This window comes from Oculina patagonica, chromosome 10 (assembly GCF_052425735.1).
Source record: "Oculina patagonica isolate OP01 chromosome 10, crgOcupat, whole genome shotgun sequence".
NCBI classification, from domain to species: domain Eukaryota; kingdom Metazoa; phylum Cnidaria; class Anthozoa; order Scleractinia; family Oculinidae; genus Oculina; species Oculina patagonica.
Window position 1 is genome coordinate 3,306,538 of NC_135767.1, and position 19,909 is coordinate 3,326,446.

Below are 19,909 nucleotides of genomic sequence, written 5' to 3' on the forward strand. Positions count from 1 at the left end.
CAACGACACATTAGTGAGGTAAGCATTGTACTCAACACCGAGAATCTTTTTGAGGCGACAACTTTCGCTTTTGTATATGTTGGATCTTACATATTTCGCGCCCTTTGGGGTCCCTTTGGAGTTCGGATTACATCACGTAGTTATCATTAGCATTTTTGTTTTCACTTTTATATTTAAATTTTCGGCGTCGTTCAGTCAGTTTCCATCATAGTGTTCTATGAATTGTATTACCGCAGATTTCTGCAGTTTTCCTTCGCCTGTAATTACAGAGAAACACTTTCGCGGCCACAGCGCCAAAATATGTAAGTTTATGTTTATGGTTCTTTTTCGCTACTTGTAATTTGTGCTTTATAGGTTTTTCGTTATTTTGCTTTTCAGTTTAAACCTCACTAAACTTCGATCTCAATACACTGTGTGAGAGTTTATTTTCTGGCCGCGAAGATTCTTAACGCGTTATGGCAGCTACAGTATATATACTCAGTCCTGCGTAGCCAATTAAGATCATTGAAGCTGCAGTGGGAAATTTAAAGCCTTTGTTTTTAAAATCTCTTATAGGTCTAATATATAATATATGCTGGGGTTTTTTTTAACAGAGGGAAGTATAAAACTAATTTAGTCTTTTCGATCAGAAATTCAAGATACTTAACAGAAGCAGTTCTCAGTTGTGCTGGAGACAAAATCTTTTACTGACAGAAACTACAACGCGAACGTACAAAGGTAAGGAATTATATCACAGGGGGAGAGTCTCTGATTCCTAATCAAAACCATTTATTTAAAATGCAAGACTGGTTCTGGCGAACACGATATATATAAAAAAGGGTAAAAGGAACCGATTCATATTTGCTGATGCTTCGACTTGTATTACGCATCTTATAGCCGAGCCAGAGCGAGTCTAAAAAAAGGCTATTAAAACTGAAAAGTTAGCCAAGAGCGTTCTAATAAGGCACTCGCATTTATATTTATCGCCCAAATGGATCCCTGTATGTTTGTATATTAGACGTCGCATAATTAATCTATCGTAAATATGCAGCTTCCACTTGCCATAAACGCGGGTGACACACCAGCTGACTCAAAGAATTGTCTCCGGGAAAGTAAAAGGTACAGAAAAAACGGAGAAGAAATTTCATAAGAAGCCGTAGAAAAATATGCGTGATCATAAATATAGGAATAAGATGCCAGATGACAAAATTTACAGCCCGGGTTTTCTTGTCGAGCTTTGAGCTGGGAACGAGTTTGAATTGCGTGGCATAGGCATGCATGTGATTGCATGCTCCAAAAACTGTTTAAAAGTTAACCCATATGCATTTATGCAGTTTATTATGCTACTCACGGGTTCCATCGCTGGTTGGATTCAGTTTGTTTAAATTTTCATTCATTTTTTATGAAGAAAGTAGGTCAGATCAGTGTATCTTTGCTTTGAAACTGCCGACGAATCACTGTTATTTCCAATGAGGGATATAAAAAAATACAAATTAAAGCGTAATGCATTATTTTTTCCCGAAATCATTATATTTAAGATACAGAAAAAATGCCTACCACGGGAAACTATGTTTGAAACGCACGTGTTACTGAATAGTTCCGAAAAATTTGCATTTAAGAAAGATCACTTTTTCAAAACAATAAATTATAAGTTTAACGCAGGCTAGGTCAAAAATGACTAAGGTTGACTATTACCAAACGCGAGCGTCTTCTGTGAATTCACAGAAGAGTAAGATAAAACATATATATTTGATAAACCCAACAAAATTGACCAATCTTTCCTAGTTCCGTGTCCTTCTATTAAACAATTAAAAGTGTTGGAGTTCGAGTTTTCCAACGAGCGACTATTTATTATAATAAATCGTTAAGCGATGTGCACTGATACAAGTGGAAGGTTGTTCCAACCGGCTTGTGTTCAATAAATAATGCCTTCAGTGTTCGATCACTACTGTTAAATGTTCTATATAAGCTTGTTTCAAGCAAAACCTGTTTACTTGGCGCGAACACAGCCAAGGTTATAGGTGTCGACGGTACAAACATTTCAGCGGTTGTTCCCGCCAATAAAAGAAACAAAGATCGGCGTTAATCCAGCGCGGCAAACGATACGAATAGTAAGTAATCCCTGAAGCCACTGTATCATACAGGCAAGTAGCGAACTAATTTAACTATTGCGGCGAATTGTTTTTATGAGTTGGTAAAGAAGTAAGTGACGAAAGAGCGAAACAACCGCAGTTTGACTGAAGCATGTTTAGTGGTTTACTCGGAACGAGCGGGTCACCTGCAATCAATATTACGCACTTAATTTAAATTGCATAAATCTGTTTCCATTTCACAGCAAACGAAATCAAGTGTTGAAGAATTCAAAGTATCAATTTGACAGGGCCGCGTTAAACAGCAATGGTGTTATTTTCTCCTTCTTAATTCTTTGAGCGGAGCAACTACAAAATACCAAGCAAATGAGATTTATTGAGTCGAAAACTCTTTGACGTACGAGGTATGAAACAATAGGAACTACTGTTATTCGATAAGATGCAAATGCGGGTATTCTGCAGTTTAATCGTTTTGAGCAATTTGTTTTAAAAAGTAGATTTCTTCAGCAATGACTAATTTCCCTGAACATGTACATATAACTGTACGCTTTTCAAGTGTTTTCGTACTCTTGTCAATAATTAATTATGTACAATATTTAGACTAACAAAGTTTTCCAGCGACGTGATAAATTTTTCTACAAATTAGTATTCAGCGCGGAACCGCACTTTATAGGGATGTTGTTGGTAAAACCCTTAAAGGTCGGGACACACTAGGCGACACGTCGCTGCAACACGTCGCGGCGACGCAGATTTCCCTTTCGTAAACGGTCGTTGCCATTTGAAACGGTCGATGCCATTTCTCAAAACGGTCGTTGCCATTTGAAACGGTCGATGCCATTTATACTTTGGACCAAATCGCATGAAAGGATCTTTCAAACTTCTTGTGAGTATCAGATGTTTGTTTAGAAATGTCAAGCGATTCCAAAAATTATTTTGGTTTTCTAGTTGACGAAATATCCGAGCTTCGGTATACCATAAGATCGCTATGTTCTCGACACTTGTAAAAAATTTCGCTCAGCCCGGAAGTAAGAAATATTGAAACAGAAAACTGCAGAAAACCTCACGCAAACGAATGAATGGATGAATATCTCCATTTACTTTAGTAACCTATTAAATGAGAATATTCTATGCCTGTTTAGAAATGCTAAGCGGTTCTTAAAATTATTTTGGTTTCGAAGTGGACGAATTCAGGGCGAATTCTTCGAGCTTGTGCATACCGGCATGCCGACTGTCGAGAACGTAGCGATTTAATAGTATGCACAAGCTCGAAGAATTCGTCCACTTCGAAACCAAAATAATTTTAAGAACCGCTTGGCATTTCTAAACAGGCATAGAATATTCTCATTAGGTTACTAAAGTAAATGGAGATATTCATCCATTCATTCGTTTGCGTGAGGTTTTCTGCAGTTTTCTGTTTCAATATTTCTTACTTCCGGGCTGAGCGAAATTTTTTACAAGTGTCGAGAACATAGCGATCTTATGGTAGAGTGGTATAGTGTTCAAGGAAGCGAAATCGAGTCGACAGAGAAGCTGAACCTTTTAGGAGTGACGATAGATAGTAAGCTAAACTTTAACGACCATATCAACAACGTGTGTAAGAAAGAAAGTCAAAGGATTGGAGTCCTTATGAGACTGAAAAACCTGATACCAACAGAAGCAAAGCTGCAACTATATAAAGCTGCCATTTTACCACACCTAACTTACTGTCACCTCACCTGGCACTTCTGCAAGGCTAGCGATAGGAGAAAGCTTGAACGCGTACAAGAAAGAGGACTTAGGGCAGTATTTAAGGATAAACAATCTTGCTATGAGAAACTTCTGACAAAAGCAGACATACCATCGTTGTACAACAGGCGATTACAGGACATTGCCATCTTTATGTATAAAATTAAGCATAAATTGCTGCCCGAGAGACTCAGTAATCTTTTCCACTTAGACAGTGGCTTATATAATTTTAGAAAACGTGAATTTGTTCAACCCCGATTCTCTTCGGTAACATTTGGCAAACACTCTCTTCGATACCTAGGGCCCAAACTTTGGAATGCTCTCACACCTAGACTAAGAAATTTGCCCTCTTTGAAGCAATTTAAATACGTTATACGTGGTCGGGACCTCACTGCGCTGGCTGCTAATATCAGTGACTGTCGGGGATGCAAACTGTGCCAAGAATGACTGGCAGCCAACATTACATGACATAATTTTTACTTTTAACATAATTTTAATTTTTATATTTTAATATAGTTAAAGAAACAGAATTTTAATATATTTGTACTTAGGTTTTTTTAAATGTATATAAATATTTTCTATTTTATATATATTAATTACGTTTTTAGTTAGGCAGGTTAGGTGTCCACCATTAGTAGAGGGGACTTTTCCCCTCAGCTACTACAGATTTGACACGATAAAGTTTTTTTTTTTTTTTTTTTTTTTTTTTATTTATACCGAAGCTCGGATATTTCGTCAACTAGAAAACCAAAATAATTTTTGGAATCGCTTGACATTTTTAAACAAACATCTGATACTCTCAAGAAGTTTGAAAGATCCTTTCATGCGATTTGGTCCAAAGTATAAATGGCATCGACCGTTTCAAATGGCAACGACCGTTCTGAGAAATGGCATCGACCGTTTCAAATGGCAACGACCGTTTACGAAAGGGAAATTTGCCGCGGCGACATGTTGCTGCGACATGTCGCCTCGTGTGACATGGTGCATTCTTGCGACAAACCAGTCGCTGCGACAAAATTTTGTCGCTGCGATGTGTCGCACGAATTCAAACTGGTTTGAATTCGTGCGACACATCGCAGCGACAAAATGAGCGATTGCAGCGTTGTCGCAGCGTGTGTACACGTCTGCGACAAATCGCTGCGACAAGTTGCTGCGACAAATTATAAATTAACCAATGAGAGAGCGTCATGTATTTTCGCCGTATTGAATTGGAAAACTAGTTTACATTCCCACCCTTCCAAATTCGCTGATTGTGCACCGAACAAACACCTTGTCCGGCGCAGCGACTTGTTTTTAAGCAGTACACACGGAGCGACTCGTCGCAGCGACCTGTCGGTGCGACTTGTCGCATAGTGTGTCCCGACCTTAACGGTCAAAAACTAGTGACGGTCCAATTTGGTAAAAAACGTGACGGCTGTACCCGTGATAGCGCCGCAGATACTATAGATAATCTTTATTTTCACACGGATAATTTGTCAGCTATAAATAACAAAATTACAAAAATACAAAATTACTGTACAGAGTTAAATATTTCCATCAAAAGCTGCTTTCCATTAAGTGCCTTAAAGAACTTGCTTGATTGAGCCTTTAAATTGCCCAAGGGAATCTGCTTGTCTTACGTACGTCACAAGGAAGACTATTCCATAGAACGGTGCAATGGTGTAATAGTTAGTGCGCGGTAATGGAACATGGAGTTTATTCTAAGAGTACCTTAGGTTGTATGCGGTTTCTCGTTTTTCAAATCTAGAACATAAATATTCTGAAGCTAACCAATGTAGAGACCTGTAAACCATCGTAGCTCTTTGAATTTGCTGCTGGCGAGCCGTAATGAATTCGTGCCGGATAAGCTCGAATGGATTCTTCTAGATTTCTTGTCGTGACAATAGGGGGTTCCAAAATGTTATATTATCAACACAAAGCAATACCCTTGGTCGTGGTCGGACGTTGGACTTAACATGAGTAAAACATGCAAATGATTGAAAACAATAGCTTTCGATCAGGGACATCAACTATTTCTGAGTTAAAGGGACTGTGAAGGGGACGGCTGAGTTAAGATTATTTTATTAAGCTTTGCCAAATACTCGCTGTAAAACATTAAGTTTGCAAAGAAATTACTTCTATGGATCTAAATGACAAAACCATAGTTTTATTGCAACCAAATGTGTCTCCTGGGCGTTATAATTTAAAGATACAAGCAAACGAGACTAACTTTGAAAACTGTTCAGCCCAACACGATTTCAAAAACCCATATCGCAATCCGTTTCAATCTTCTTCATTTTTGTCCATCCGTACCTTCTTTTGTATTTGCCGTGTTATTGGAAAGTTCCTTCACTGTTTAATTAGTTTATTTTTTATATTTCAACGAATTTGATGGTAATTTGCCATGCCTAAATTTGGCTAAAATCCGTGACAAAGTCCCTTAAGAAACTGGACAGACAATAAGAAGCGATTCATAGCAAGCAAAACAACCTTTTTTGCGTGCGTTCTATTAATATGCATTTTTTGTTTTACTTCAGATTGTTTATCGCAAAATTTGGCATTAAATCAATGCAGTTCAAATGTTTACTGCAGGTGGAATATTATTTTCACGACTTGTGCCATGAAGTACCTGATAATTATGTGGTACGTGGATCTTGTGAACCAATGGATGAGCAATGAATACAATTATATTTATATACAAAAAAACATGTTGTATTCACATGTATCTTCTTTTATTTTTGCCATATTTTTTTCCCATCCGAAGCGCAAAGAAAGGCATAAAAATACGGCAACAATTGTTCAAACGACAAATACGTACTAACACCAAGGTCTTTAGCGAAGATTTCAGAGACGCGGATGCCACTGATGCAAGGTCGGTGTCGCTTAATCGTAACAACTACGCGACTGCCACGCACTTATTCATTTTAAACACGAGGCTGAAATTTCACAACGAAATAGTTCAAATAAGGGTGTCTTGTACAATTACACCCTTAAAAATAGGAAATAGGAAAATATTATTATGAATGGATGTAAAGGAAAAGACTAACACAACTTCGTTAATTGGCCGTTCAGTGTTACTTGATGCTTCAATTCCACATCTCATAGTTGCACTTTGTTTTCTTTCAGTTAGTGATTGGATGAGTTTCTCCATGTCGCCCGCGTGACGCGTGACTATTGCGGTAACGTCAGATCGTACTATCACAGATATCAGCCCTCTCTTTGAAAATGAATGCCATTTACAATAACAACATAGTTACACTTGGCAGCCTTTTAGCCAACGATTTGCCCCTGGCCTACATTCTACCCGAACGACCCTCGACTTTCAACCACAAAGCAAGTTTTGTCAACGACAAGAAATATGTCATTCACGACTACTCTTCAAACATCACCGCTGACCACAGATACTTGAAGGCGATGAGAGCTTGCCCAGTGGCCGGCAATGAGCTTCCTATTTTACTGACACGTGCTGTGAATCCTCTTATAAAAGAGGTTAAGAAAATACACAATTTATGCTTAAAATAGAAGTTAGACAAAAGCAAGTCGTGGTCTCTGAGTTGGGCTTCTCCCGTCGTGTACCAAACACATATTAGGTAAATACAGTCAACATTTCTTAAGACGGACACCTTCAGGACTGGCCTCATCTGTCTGTCTTAGAGATGTGTCCGCCTTATAGAGAGTCGAGGTATCGTGACACCAGTAATTCTGAGATAATAAAGCTGAATGGCTATGCAGTGAATCACGCCTGTTTTAAGTCTGTTTAAATTCGCTTACTTTAGCGAAACCTACAAACTGGAACAAAAAATATAAGAATAATTATAAGGCGCTGACTGAATTTGCTTTTACATGTCGATACGAGGTTTGAAGTATTATTCACAAAAAAAAAAACACTTTTCAAGTTTCCGTTGACGGTTTCAAAGTGCCCATTGTCCGTCTTAGAGAGGTGTCCGTCCTATATAGGGAGTTTAGTTACAGCAAAGTGACTGAAAAACGGTAGGGACCATTACCAGGTGTCCGTCTTATGAAGGTGTCTGTCTTATAGAGGTGTCCGTTAAGAGAAAGTTGACTGAAGTAGAAACAAACAATATTGACCAAGATACAACGACTCAAAAACAGTGAATATACAATTTGTTGTCATTTGTGTCCGGCACCCGGAAGACCGAGCCCTAAGTTGGGTAGACGATTTCGAAGCGAGAAGAATCGCCTGTCCTTATTATTTCACAAAAGTTTCTTTACCAATGAAAAAAGCAGGTAATTTAATAAATTAGCAAGGATGTTATGATCAGACATTATATTTTTGTTTCATTTTCAGCATTGGTCAAAATGGCTACCATTCCTTCCTAAACCCGACATCAGAATCTTTGACAAAGAAGACACCAAGAAACATCCTTTGGTTGTCAACTTTCCATTTCAAAGATTCCCCATCGACAAGCATGCAGTCGATCCCGACATTCACTACAAGCTCAGTTCCAAGACCAGAATCCCTGAGATGGGAGCACCGTGCCCTCGGTACATGTCACGTGACAACTACACACTCCCCTGCATGATCAAAACTACCCAAGGTGTAGGAGGTAGAGGCGTATTTCTTGCTCGAACCAAAGATCAAGCCCAGGAAGCTTTTCGTGAGCTTAAAACCAATTTTGGATGCCAAGACCCAGTCATCACGGAAGTAATTCAACACATTACCGAAATTCTTAACGTTCAACTCTACCTCTTTCAAAATGGCGATTTCCATTGGCTGGGAGTGAGGCGAAAAACGGATTCGTCGTTTCGAGATGTGCATCACACCCCAGCTCCGGATGTCAACTGGGGCGAACAGGAACAACTAAAAAAAGTGGCATGGGATGTTGCTTCACCTGTCATGAAATATCTCCATAAACATGGTTACTTTGGTTTTGTTGGCGTTGAGATATTGATCAACCACAAAGGCAAATTTCTAATCGACGTCAACCTCAAGACTTCAGATTCGACGTATTTGCTACTATTAGCTCCTCATTTAGCATCGTTTCTAGATTTCCCTGTTTCCATTGTAGCTGACATTCAACCGACAAGTCTTGAACATTTGCTTGGGGAAGTAGATAGGTTAAATTGCGACGAGGATGGCAGGGTGATCGTGTTATCGGGAGATGAGTGGCGTGGCGGTAAACCCATGAAAGCATGCGTCGTTGTGTTTGTCAAGGACGCAGAAACGGCATTACTCTTACATCGGGAACTACTCAATTCGTGCGCACCGATGATTTGCAATGGGGTCTGTGAGCTTGATGACAACAAGAATTCAAACGGAACAATACTGCTAAAGAAGACATGAAGGCATTTCCTTTTAAAAATTCACTGGAAATCACTTCCACGAAAAGGCTGCTTCATTCATAAGCCCCAGTGGGAGGCGCTGTTGCTTAATGGTTAGCGCGCTGAACTCCGGATCGAGCATTCTGGGTTCGAACTTTGGGTCACTGTGTTTTGTTTTGGGCAAGACGCTTTACTCTCACATTGCCTCTCTCGTCCCAGTTGTATAAATAGGTACGGGCGAATTCACTGCTGGGGGGTAACCCTACGATGGACTAGAATCCCATCCAGGGGGGAGTAGAAATACTCCTAGTCGCTTCATGCTACTGAAACCGGAGTAAGCTACGGCCTGATGGGCCACTAGGCTCTAACGCAGACTTTTTATTCATAAAGCAAGGACAATCTTTCATCAAAAAGGCTCAGAAACGAAGAAACAAAATCAAAAACGGCGGAAGTTGTGACATCATTGTTGCGTCACTAGGACACGTTATGTTTCTTAGCAACGTATCAGGATCATTAAACGCATACAATTCTTGAATACGCTTTTTATTCAGTCTGAAATAATGCGGTTCTACCGACTGTTTAGAAATTAATTGGTGCAATGTTTACATTAATTAGCATCAAATCAACAGTCTGTAACATGCAAGAAAACTGACATAACCAGTCCCTCCCATTGATGGAATAAAGGAAAACAGCACCAAGATTGAAAATAAAACTAGAATATTTTTATTTTTATTTTGTCCCTACTTTTGTTAATGCGTCTCGAAATGACTTGTAGGTAAAGCAATATCACTTTGTTTTTAAATTAAAAAATAATAATGACATTTTTAGGCTCAAATCGTCTAACATTGAACAACGTTTACCCTCATCCTAAAATTAGACGTTGTTATACAATAGAGCGTAATTATCAGAAATTAATTGAGCATATTGACTGGACGTCTCAAATTTGAGCTTAAAAGTTTATTGATTTTTACAACAGCTCTATTGCCGGCGTCGTTTCGTCAATGTGTCAGTTGTAAGTCAATTGGTGGGGTTGGCCCGTTATCACTACCAAAACAGCTGCAGTGTACTGCCCGTATAAAGAAGTCTTTGAATTGTTTCCTAACAATAAGGTAATCACCATGAGCCCACTTTGCAATTAATTGCCTCTATTCACAAGCTGTGTTGTGAAAGGGTCGCAGAATCCAATTCACTTCAGATTTTTTAGTAGACGCTGCCTTTTTTTAATATGTTGTTCTTTAGTCAAGCTCAGATGATGTAAAAGGGTTTAGATGTACGTTAATTTTTTCGATGTCAAAAAATTTAGCTGCAGCTGAGTTCAGTTCCAGGTAAGTAAAGTTCTAAAATTTCTGCAAAAAAAATTAAGAGAGCAGAATTAATTAACTAAGGTGCTTTGAAGGCCTCATTTAAAAGTGAAGGTTAAGTGGGGAGCATTTTCGGTTGTATGTATAAACCATAACATATTACCAATACTTTAAGGGGGCATTTGGATTAGATGTTTCCACACATTGCATGCGTTCGATGAACCTTAAAATTTGGGTCAGAAAATAAAACCAAAACAAATTATTTCGTTGCCTTGAGTTATTCGACTTCGCAGTGAAGTCAATTTCCATAAAATCTAGACAATAAACATGTTTAGGTGGTCCGCCTTAAGCGTGTCACCCGTAAGAGCAAAATTATTTCCCTAAGAAAACGTTTTTGTGATAAGTGTTGGTACCAAAAAGAACGCATGCTTATCAAGAGTATGCAACCATAAGCTTCTAAATTGTTATTTCAAGTGGTTTCGATTCTTTGGCGTTATTTTGAGGGTTGAATCCACTCCAGACAATTACTTAGCACTATCTTCCTGCCAGCCGTGATATCAGTCGATATCAAGCCATTAAAACTTGGCAAAGATATGAAGTCGCTCAGCTGGACTCATTTTGTCCAATTTATAATTAGTCGCAGACAAGTTTTCCGTTTCCTTTTGCTATAATATTGTTTAGTGAATAGGTTTTCATTAGCGAAAAACTGGTGAGTCCGAGATAAGAGGTGTTTTGCCACTGTTTTGCAAACAATAGCTTCCATATTTTATTTACCGATTCTGACACGTCTGTTCACTGATTTAGTCTTCCAGTATTTCAGAAAATGGAATGGTTGAACTTTCCGTACTGTTTCAGACTTTGCGAGTCATTTTTATCGATAACAATTATTTATTTTTCATTTGAATTTGAATTTTCTCAATGTGATGCAAGATTAAAACAGGAACTAGAATGATTGTCATATCGATAATAATTAAAATCCTCGACAATAAGAGCAATTAATATTGTAGCGGAACTCGAACTGTGAAGAGACTGCTAACAGCAAAGCAAATATTGGGCACGCTGGTAATGTAGGAAAAGCCAACAGTGGGACACCTTATATTTATTCTTTATATGTATATTTTGACTGTTCTTGTCTGTAAGGCATAAACACCAGTATGAATATACATTTTCAAACACTGAGACGGGTGATAAAAATACTTGGCTTCACACTAGAAGCTAAGTTAGTTTTAAGTAAGCACTTGACTCAAGTGTACTTGAAAATCTCAAGTCGCATTTTACAAAATCTGGCTTCACATTTGATGACAAAGTATATTACTTGCGGTACAAGCAGTCAATCATCTTCAAAATCGTGTCAACGCTGCGCGCCGTTTTCATTTGCCTTCCATTTCCTATTTGCAAGTGCGTTCTCAAGTGTGGTGTAGACCATACTTGGCGGCGTACTTCGGTTTCTTTGAACTGCGAAGGTTTCCATGGTCACCAAGTAAAGTTCTGGTAAGTACGTTTTACCCCTTCACACTCAAAGTAGATTCCAAGTGTTCGAAAACGCCCATTCCACATTCAAAACCACCAAGCGGCCATCCTGTTCTGAATAATGAATAGGAAGTGCCCTACGTTTTTTTAAGAGGTTATTCAAGTGAAACGTTTGGAAAATAGATGCAGTATCCCTACTGAAGTTATATGAAGGGGTTACTATTTCCTATCGAAAGTGTATGAAAGGCAGTTACCTTGTCTGTCAAAATTGGTGTATTAAATGGTAAGGGTTTGGACCTCAGCTCGGGGGGGAGCTCCCCCCTATAAAATATTTTTAAGTAGCCCTCCCGGGCAAGCCATACAAACGTCCGTGAATTTTACTTTTATATACAGGAAATATCTCGTACAATATTCAACGTTTCTATGTGGTACGTCTATACGCTACCAATTTATCATATCTACAAGTGTTTTCCAGACAAAATTTAATTTTCCAAAAATTTATGCTAATGTATAAGAAGACTCAAGCAACACCTCAATGTATCACGCCACATCGCTAAATTCTCAAGCTTGAAACCAATCAGCTAAAACAGAAGCATGGATAAAAAGTTTGTGTGCCCTGTTGGATGATTCATGCGGCTCGATGGGTCTTCGCCTTTTTTAGCTAGTACTTTTGATTATGTCTAAAAGTTGGTCTCGTCTTCCCACTCGACACATAAAATAGCAGACACTTGACAAATTTATTAATAGTGTCCCTGGTACAAAAACGGAATTAGTTAGAAAAGTACCATCGTCTTCACTCATCATACCGAAAAGTAAACCGTTTTCTCGGCAACATTTACCTAACATTTTCGTTACTCGGGCATTCACTCAGCCAAACTTAAATTCGTTTTTGAACTTCGCTCAAAATTCATATAACGCCAAAGAAAATAACACCATCGATCGTTTTCAGTAAGTCCCGGTAAGTACACTGAGCGATCTTTCGGGTGAGGTACGCCTTTCCGGGCTTTTAAAAAATAATAAGTCGAGTAAACAAAATGTCATATCAAAAAAATGCATTCTTCATTATCAGTAAACACCGAAAAAGCTTCTATTTTATCAGAGTATTGTGATCAATATTTTGTCTTGTTGTTTTGTCTACGATTTGCTTATCAATTTCAAAAATTAAATATCTCCTACCGAAAATATCACAAAAGCCAGGAAATAGGTTAGAAAACCGCGAGAGCTATAATCTAGAGTTCCTTGTCAGTCTTTTTTGTCCCAAGCAGTTGAATTGGCATAAAATAATAATGTAGATTCCCGTTCCGGATTTCTTTATGAATATGTAGTAATAAAATAGTATTTTCAACCCTATCTGAGTAAAAGCCTTAAATGAGTCTGTACTTGTTCGTTTCAAATACAGTGCTAAAATGTCTTTCGAAATTAAATGGACATTGTCACGAGAAATCTTTTAAATCTAGTGTAAAATATTCTAGAATTACGAGGATGCACTCACTGTTAATCAAAATAACTTTTGAACAACAAAAGAAAGGCATGAAATCATTCTCCAAGATGTAAATAAACCGCAATCAATGGTTTTTCTTCTAAGTAAAACCGTCAAACTTGAATACGTCAGCCCGACGTTTTCAAGTTTTAGGCCACTTCTTTTCTACCAGTCTGTACCCAAATCACGTTTTAACAATTTTTAGGACTTGCAAAGTGTGTTTTAGCAAGGCCAAGCTACTATGAATGTTTTTACAATTCAAACCAACACCTTCATGTGATTTTCAAATTGCACTAAATCTCGGTGATACTGCCCCTTAAAATATTAGTTTAAGGTATACAATTCGCATTTTATCGTGGTATATTCACCCGTATTGCATAGAACGAAAACCATGAAATAAGCAGTTTTTCATGGGCGGCTTTGGTCACGTGATGTCTAGCCTTTATATCGACGGCACAGCTACACGGAGATATAAAGACTCATATAATGAAGCCTTTGAAAGCAGTTGCCAAGCAACCAGGAAGTCCGCTAATACCATACGGTCCAACATCAGCTGACCGCTGTGCTATTCAACGACAAAACAAGCTGCTTTTTGGAAGTCGAAGTCGCCCAGGTGATGCGGCCATTTTCGGCAATATTTTCCACATTAAGTCACACTTAGATGACGAAAAAGGACTTTTAAGAAAATTCCTTAAATTTTCTCGACACAAACTGACGTAAAAGGATCGACTGGTCCCAAGTAAGTATTAAAAAAAAAAATCAAGAAACAGCTCATATTGAGAAGGAAATTAATCATCCAGAATTCAATGGATCTGAATATTATTCAGTTTCAAATGGCCTAAAGCATAATTCTTATTTTACCGTCCACAAAACAAATCAGGATACATTTTATGGTCAATGATCAATTTAGCGTCAAGGCTCAAATGGGTGAACACTTAACCGTAAACAAACAAATGAAGGTATATTTTCCTGTTAATAAATACTTGAAAGAAGGTCCTCTGGGCTAAAATGGGTGAAATTTCAAATGTAGATAACGGGTGATCGAGACTTAAGACTCTGTATTGCTCAGTAATTAAACTCTACTCTCTATATACTAGCTACTGATTGCCCATATGTTACACGCATGAATATATCGATGACATCAGATTTTTAATTCGGATTTAAATATATCTCGATTTTTAGCAATGTATACAGAAGCTTCTGTCAGCTGATCATGAATGAACGCTTAAAAACCGAAGCTACTCAGTTCGTGCAAAAGACATGTACAAGTGTTTTACGGCAATTTAAAACTTTATATTAAAAGCATACTTGATTGTCGCGTATTTCGGTCCGGTAAATGCATTTTACATACAGCGCGAGTTGACACCTTCTCTGGACCGAAACTAATCGATTTATTCATGCAAATTCATATATCTCCACTTTAAATAACAATTCGCCTTACTAATTACAACAGCTCTATTCATTTTAGCTTTTTCCTTAGCATGTAAGCAATTTTTCGTTAAAATTAAGTAAAGCAATTATTTTTTTAGTTTAGGATTGTACATCGTCAACTGCAGGCAGTTATTTCCCTCCAGGCAAATTTTAAGACTAAAACATTCATTTCGTCCCTTTATAAAGCCAAGAGCAGACATCTTAAAATGGCATCTTATCGACCACATCCGTTTGAAACTAAAATGTTATGTTTCCCGCTTAATTGCACACGACGAGTTGTATTATTATACAACCAATAGATATGTAAAATGACTCATACATGTCTGTTATAGGTAAAAAACAAAGAAACGAGCAAACAAAAAAAGAAGGAGACCGACACTGCAAAGTCTTGCTATAAACCTGAATTTTCCAACCTGCTGTGCAAATGCTGCTGGTGAAGTTTCTAATATCCCGAGAGATCGATCCCTCTAGCGGCATCTTTATTTGCTTTTTATTTAAAGAAGAGTTCCTGTTTCTTTGTGCCACTGTTCTTGATTGTTAAATAGCTTTTGATTACTTCCTGTTCATGATCAACGTATGACTAAAAAAATACTAAAAAAGATGTTTCCTAATTGTAGGACCGCATATACGTACATACAAAAACTGTGATCATTGCGAATGTGAAGGGACAAAAAAAAATACCGAAAACTAACAGAGTATAACCCGTGGTTTAAACGTCAGACAATTTGGTTAAAAAGCCGAGTTTATGATTTCACCGACGGCTGGAGTACCCTAGTGAAACTCCGCCAAGCGAGTGTAGGTCCCCCACTACTGAAAAGCCTTAGAAAACAATTAATGATGTTTACACGAGACTGAGTGCACTGAGTGAAACTGACTCATAGGTCAGACAAGCTGTTTCTCGGGCCGATAAAATGTCATATCAGAAGATATTTAGCAAGCGCTGAGCTTTAATTGCATAGTTTTGTTATCGAGGTTTCAGTCGTTTGCCTCACAATCTCAAAATTTGTCAAAGATGGTAAAATGAAATAAAAAGGATTTAAAGCGATAGTGGACTCATGCTATTCTTGATGAGTAATTGTCTTTGACGCCGTTTGGTCTGCGCGATTAAAAAAGTGCCTTTACGGAAATGTTTGTGGTTTAACCAAAATAAAACATATAACATCTTGTCTACTAAAAATACACTCGAGTAACAACGAAATGATCTCGAAAAATAAAATATAAATAACCGTGTATGAGCTTTAAGGATTACCTTACAACCCTGAAAGCAATCATGTTAGTTTGAAGTATTTTGAGCAGCAATAACTCCTATTCAAACATTTTGCTTTTATCCAATAAACTGCACACCATTAGTTTTATACAGAAAATAATTAACGTATAACAAAAATTACTACGACATGACTGTCAAATAGTTGGCAGTCCTAGGCATTTTATATTTACAATTAGAATTATTTTTAGAGTTCAAAGCATGCAGTGGATTAGACCAGGAAGAAAAGTCTTCAAAAGGCATGTGGAAAGATTTTGTACACCGTGCCAGAAATCTCTTTTATGTTTGTTATGCATTTTGAATAACACTTCCCACTTGATTTTTTGCTTATTTTATCAGTTGTTTAGTTGAAAATGTAAAGATGGATATTGTCACAGTGGCGTTATCACGTTTACCATATTGTCATTATTAAAATATTACCATATTGCCCTAATAAACCGACAAAATGTAAAACTTGATTATTTGCGGGTGTTTGAAGTAAGCTGCCGGCATCACAATTCGAGGAATGCCGTTATAGCCTTTGGTCTCCCTTTAGGGGGTCTTCAGGTACGCAAATGTCTGTTGTAAATATTCCTAAAAACCGTTAAAAAAAAAAACAGTTCTAAGAGTTAAGCATTAGTCAGGCAGAAAAAGGGAATACGGATTGATTCTGGAAATTAAAATTTATCGATATATAATCTGTGTAGTTTAAACTTCAAACTGTTGAAATTTTTATTTTAAGGCTTTAATGTTATACACATTAATGCTCCGTTTTTCTTTCTATTAAACTGGAATTCATTTTTGTAACACTGCCAAGCTAACACACAGAACACTCAAACTACAATTTAATGGTCTTTGCGCATTAAACTTCAACTGAAACATATGGAAATTATCACATCATAATAACTAAATGTACGTGTTAGTTTTATTCAGGTACAATAGACTCAATAATTTAGATATTTTCAAATCAATGTGCTTACTAATGCGACAGTTCTTACATAAGAATTTGTGCAAATTTGCTTTACGAGAAGAAAATAAAAGCCTTTTTAACTGCTCGATAAACTTTTTTACTTCGCAGTTTAATCGCGTCGCCTTCTGCATATTTTAAATAAACACAAAGTTGTGTTTTTACTACGTTGCTACGTGACAAATTCTCTTCGATTAAATTTAATCGGTCTAAATTTGAAAAAGCCCGACAATGTTTTCACTTCACACTGACTGCCAAATTACACAAAAAAGTTATGTGTAATATTTTTTTCGTATATAAATCTGATAGTTACAGAAATTGATTACATTGTTTTCGTGAACATTTCCAAGCAATACAAAATATCCATTGCCTGCTATAAACAAAAAAGCGTTGTATTATTTTAACGTATTTTTAATATTTTTGACATATAATCACCTAAAGTGCGTGTCGGTTTCAATTAGATATATAGAGAAGTAATTTCAATTCGATAAATTCTACAGATAATGAAAATTTTCAACGAAACAATAATTATGTCTGCAATTAGCCAAACGAATTTTGCCGCAGATTTTCATAGATCGATTTTTTTTTTCATTTAACACGAATCAAGAAAATGCTATAAGATATTATCCAACCCTTTTTAAGTGGTAATTTTTGATAAATATGCATCAAATCGACGTTATAATGTCCCTTTTTAAAATAAACTGTTTTTTATAACTATTTAAACGAATAAAATTATGTTTTTGCTCCAATATGTCAGATTTTTAAAATGCTAATCCTTTGCTCATTTTATTAAACTGGGCGACTTTCAACGTTACGTGCGATTAAAAAAAAACTTTTTTCTCAAATGGGTATTTGCCGAAATAACTGATTTTTAATCATTAAAAATGTCAAATGACACATGATGAATTCTCACAAGAAAATCACTTATTGCAAGAAACAATTAAAGATTAAACAATAAAAGCTTTCAACTAAGCGGTAAATGTAGAACGTTTTAAAGGCTTTTAAACATAGACTCATTAAAAACCGCTTTTAATCCTCAATAATGACACGTGATGACCAAAATCTAAACTCTCATTGTAAAACGATACGTTTCCAGGCGAACAGGTGGCAGGAATAAAAAAATTCATCAACTGCAAGATTGTTGTTTTGTACGTGTTGTTCTACCAAACTCTCATAGCCAACATAAAAGAATGCAGGCAAACCAGTAGGGAGAATTTATTTTTCGAACTTAGAACGGAAATAGTTATAAGTATTGAACACACACCTTCTACGTTCGCACTTTAGCAAGGCTTGACTCGCACGGGCAGGACTTTCATCTTTCCTCGAGAACTTCAGTCTTATAATCGGTATGTCGATTTTATATTTACACCTTCGCTCTTTCTTTCTCTTGGAGCATATTCGTGCTAAGGTTTTTTCGATATTTCTACTAAATTATCGTTGTCATACTGATTATTCTAATATATTAATTATGCCGTCTTAACTGCATGAAAAATTGTAACTGTTACTAGCTTTCATCAAGAAAGATAATTTCGTGTTTAAGGCGATTGAACGTTCATGGACATAAATCGTCATGATTTATACAACATCGATGAGTTGGCATCGTTTCGGATTCAGTATCATTAACTGCGCAATATAAGTTTCCATCGGTGCAGCTATAATTTACAAATTAAATAGACGACTTTCCCTTTAGTTTTGAAACATTAAATTATGTTTTATTTTAAAATTAACACCTCTCTCAAAATATTTAACATCTCTGCTGCGCAGAGTTCGCCAAAAACGCCAGTAAAAAATACTTGCTTAATGGACCAAAATATTGAATAGATTTTCTGCTTTTCTGTCAAATTACAGACTGTTATTAAAATGATATGGCCGGTCTTGCTTGTAAATAAAAGTTTAATTTGCAAGAGAATTTGCGATCTTTTCACAGGGCCGTAACCAGACCTTTGCCATAGACGAGGCAAGATTTGAGCAAGATCTTGCTAGAGGGTTCTGGGGGCATGCCTTCCAGAAAATTTTGAATTCTACAAGCTATGAATCTCTTTCAGAGACATTTTTCATGGCGTATTTCTTGAGAAAAAACTATCCCGTTCAACTGGGGATTATTTTCACAACAAAACATATTTTGTTTTGAATTTTGGGTACAATTTAGACGAGGCAAGTGCCTCGTCTTGCCTCTTGCTAGTTACGAGCCTGTTTCATCAACGTTTTTCGGTCATTTCACAAATTTCTTCATTTTAAATTTCAGTGCAAGAACTGCTACGAAAGCACTCTTATTCGTATAAAGATCAAGTTTTTCGATGAAATAAAAAACACCTGGTGGGCAAACAAAAACCTTGTTTTTAAAGATCCCTTTTTCCGACTTACACTATTGAATACATTATCAACCAAAAAGATTATGAAAGTTAAACAAATCATCTACTTATGTCATTGCAGTAATGCCACCGTCCAAATTTTCTAAGAAGAACTGAAAACCGAACACTTCTCTTTGCATGTTTTCTAAGCCCGGCAAGAAATCGAGATTCTGGTAAACATCCTTCTTAGTTTACTCGCTTATTTTGTATTCTTTATCCAAAAACTATTTGCCTTATTAGAAGGTTACGATTTTATTCGACGTCCGATCTTTTAATTTTTCCTCCGGCCGCAACTTGCAAAATATAATATAAATAACGATACTTAAAGGTTTAAACTTAAATATTAATCGTGTAACTAGCTAGTAAATATCATCAATATTTTAACCGCACAGGTAATTGCCTCCTTACAAAATTAGTACCCCATTGAAAAAGAGAGCATATCTTAAAAAAAATGCAAAATTATGTAACAGCGTCAAAAAATGAAACCGGTCAATTTGGATTTTGCAACATTTTGAGGTTTGATGTGTGGCTGTGGCAACTCTTAACTCAAACCATAGAAGCAGCTGTACATTTGACGTCTTTAAATGGGAAAGATCTCGTTTGATATTGA

General features: G+C 36.8%; 1 protein-coding gene across 4 annotated transcripts; it reads left to right on the forward strand.

Moving 5' to 3' along the window:
• Window positions 1-240: 240 nt before the first annotated feature.
• LOC144628611 (uncharacterized) lies at window positions 241-9,210 on the forward strand. 4 transcript variants are annotated; one of them, XM_078486742.1, is made up of 4 exons: window positions 2,075-2,090; window positions 2,315-2,473; window positions 6,900-7,262; window positions 8,083-9,210. In XM_078486742.1, exons 3-4 carry the CDS (start codon window positions 6,999-7,001, stop codon window positions 9,076-9,078), a joined length of 1,260 nt encoding a protein of 419 aa, XP_078342868.1. In that variant the 5' UTR covers window positions 2,075-2,090; window positions 2,315-2,473; window positions 6,900-6,998; the 3' UTR covers window positions 9,079-9,210. The 4 variants fall into 4 exon arrangements, with proteins under 4 accessions (XP_078342869.1, XP_078342868.1, XP_078342867.1 ...); XM_078486741.1 differs by lacking the exon at window positions 2,075-2,090 and adding an exon at window positions 2,096-2,181; XM_078486743.1 differs by lacking the exons at window positions 2,075-2,090; window positions 2,315-2,473 and adding an exon at window positions 241-302.
• The last annotated feature ends 10,699 nt before the right edge of the window (window positions 9,211-19,909 follow it).

What these genes read in the sequence shown, in the direction of transcription:
- LOC144628611 (XM_078486743.1), top strand. Translation starts at nt 6,999, where the DNA reads ATGAATGCCATTTACAATAACAACATAGTTACACTTGGCAGCCTTTTA. An exon ending in TGAATCCTCTTATAAAAGAG is followed by an intron (nt 7,263 to 8,082) that starts GTTAAGAAAATA and finishes TTTCATTTTCAG; the next exon opens with CATTGGTCAAAATGGCTACC.